We start from the raw sequence: 2,025 nt of genomic DNA on the forward strand, positions 1-2,025 counted from the left end.
GTCCCTTCATAAACCCAAGCTGCTGCTTAAGTATATCAATTCTTGTAAACTTCCTTCTACTATTCTTTCTAATATCTTGAATACAGGCTCCAAAAGTTTAATTACTTTGTAGTTCTCACAGTTTAATACGGCTTCTGCAGAACATAGGCCTCAGACATATCTTTCCACTCACATCTGTTTATGATCTTTCAATGCCACCCTATACACGCAAATTTTCATAGCTTGTCTATCCATCGTCTTCTCTTCCTTTCCATGCTCTGTTTGTAATCTCTAGGGACTCATTCTTTTATTCTTAATGTCCATCTTTTATCTGTCATTCTCATTAGATGCCCTGCCTACGTCCATATCCTTTTCTTACATACTGTTAGAATATTCTCTACTTTAGTTTGCTCTCGTATCCATGTTGCTCTTTTTCTGTCTCTTAGTGTTATTCCCATCATTATTCTTTCCATAGCCTTTTGAACTGTAACTAGCTTATGTTCTAAGGCTTTAGTAAGGCTCTAGATTTCCGATGCATAAGTTAATACAGGTAGGACCATCTGATTAAGTACTTTTCTTTTTAGAGAAAGTATTTTACGTGTCATAAGTCATAACCTCACTTTTTTTACCAAAAGCTATTCATCCCATGCTTATTCTGCTTTTAATTTCTGTCTCATGTCATTGGTAAACACTTACCGAAGTACTTATGTTCATTAACAATCTCTAGAGGTTCGTCCATAACACTCATTTGTTGTCTCTATATTTTCATTGAACATTTTCTTAGTTTTACTTATATTCATTTTCAGTCCTTAATTTCTGCTTTCTCTATTCAAATCTTTTATCATCTTCCGCAGAACTATGTCATCTGCAAATCTTAAGTTGTTAAGTTGTTCCCTATTAATTTTAATTCCTACATTTTCCCGATCTAAATTATTAAAGACTTCTTCTAGGTACACTAGATAATCTAGGAGGGATACGGTCACCCTATCTAACTCCTTTCTCAATCGTAAATGCTCGCTATCTGTATGGGGTTTTAGGATTGTTGTTTTTACCATATAGATATCTACATTAACAGAATTTATCATATATGTTTGGTTCCAATAATTGGTCTCTGACAAAAATACAGATCTTGTTACATCTTTTAAGCTTTTGCTTCTATTTAGCATCTGAGAGTGAGACCAGGGAAAAATATATACATTTTACTGCACTTGTTAAGCCTCAATGATCTGCACCTCACACACACTTAAGGCACATGAGGAAAAGCGCTGGAAGGAGAGGTACCTTCCTTCCATTGGGGTCGGAGGCTTGAAAGTAATGACGCTTCCAGCCGGAGGTTTCGTCCCAGGGTAAATGCTAAATACTGGGTTCTCACTGATTTTGGGTGAATTGCCAAAGCGGATCTCAACGTTGCTGAAGTCTCGGCTGTCATCTCTTGGTTTCACGATGAGGGTGGAGACCGTATACGTCATCTGGAGGTCGCCCTTCCACCAGGGGTTAGACATGAATTTAGTGACACTGCAGGAATAGAATTCATAACAGAAGAACCCCTTGATGGCCTGATATTCCGCTAAACTCGCAGAATTAGGTGTTGCCATTGTTGGTACTACTAGAGGTGCCAGGTTCTTTGAAAAAAACCATGATGTGTAGCATGAGGTAAAACCGTAGAAGTCTTGGTCAGTGCCATTGTATTCTGCAGTCACCCAGGTCTTGAAGAGGGAGCATTCATCTCCTGCAAAGAGACAGAATTGAAAAATATTTGGTTAGTTTAGGACACAACATTTCCTGTAAATAGTTGTTGGCTATTGGAACTGGATTGATGAAAGTAAACACTGAATTGTTCTTTGAAAAAATAATTTTTCTTAACGTTTATCTCAATATTCCTCACAGAAATATTTGTTCACAATGAATGTCATTATTTATAAATTGAAACTTTTTTTTTTTTTGAGAGAGAGAGAGAGAGAGAGAGAGCCCACAGGCTCATACTGTTAATTTTGAGAAAGTAAATGTTATTTAGCAGAAATGGTATAACAAGATGAGAATAATTCC

General features: G+C 36.7%; 1 protein-coding gene across 1 annotated transcript in view; it reads right to left on the reverse strand.

Annotated features, from left to right (window-relative positions):
* Nucleotides 1-1,190: 1,190 nt before the first annotated feature.
* LOC137619650 (uncharacterized) overlaps nt 1,191-2,025 on the reverse strand; it is a 17,430-nt gene continuing 16,595 nt past the window's right edge. Inside the window, exon 3 of the mRNA XM_068349870.1 lies at nt 1,191-1,708. Within this exon, the coding sequence (XP_068205971.1) occupies nt 1,191-1,708 (518 nt within the window). The remainder of the gene's footprint in view (nt 1,709-2,025) is intronic.

Source organism: Palaemon carinicauda, chromosome 2 (assembly GCF_036898095.1).
Source record: "Palaemon carinicauda isolate YSFRI2023 chromosome 2, ASM3689809v2, whole genome shotgun sequence".
Taxonomy (NCBI): Eukaryota; Metazoa; Arthropoda; class Malacostraca; order Decapoda; family Palaemonidae; genus Palaemon; species Palaemon carinicauda.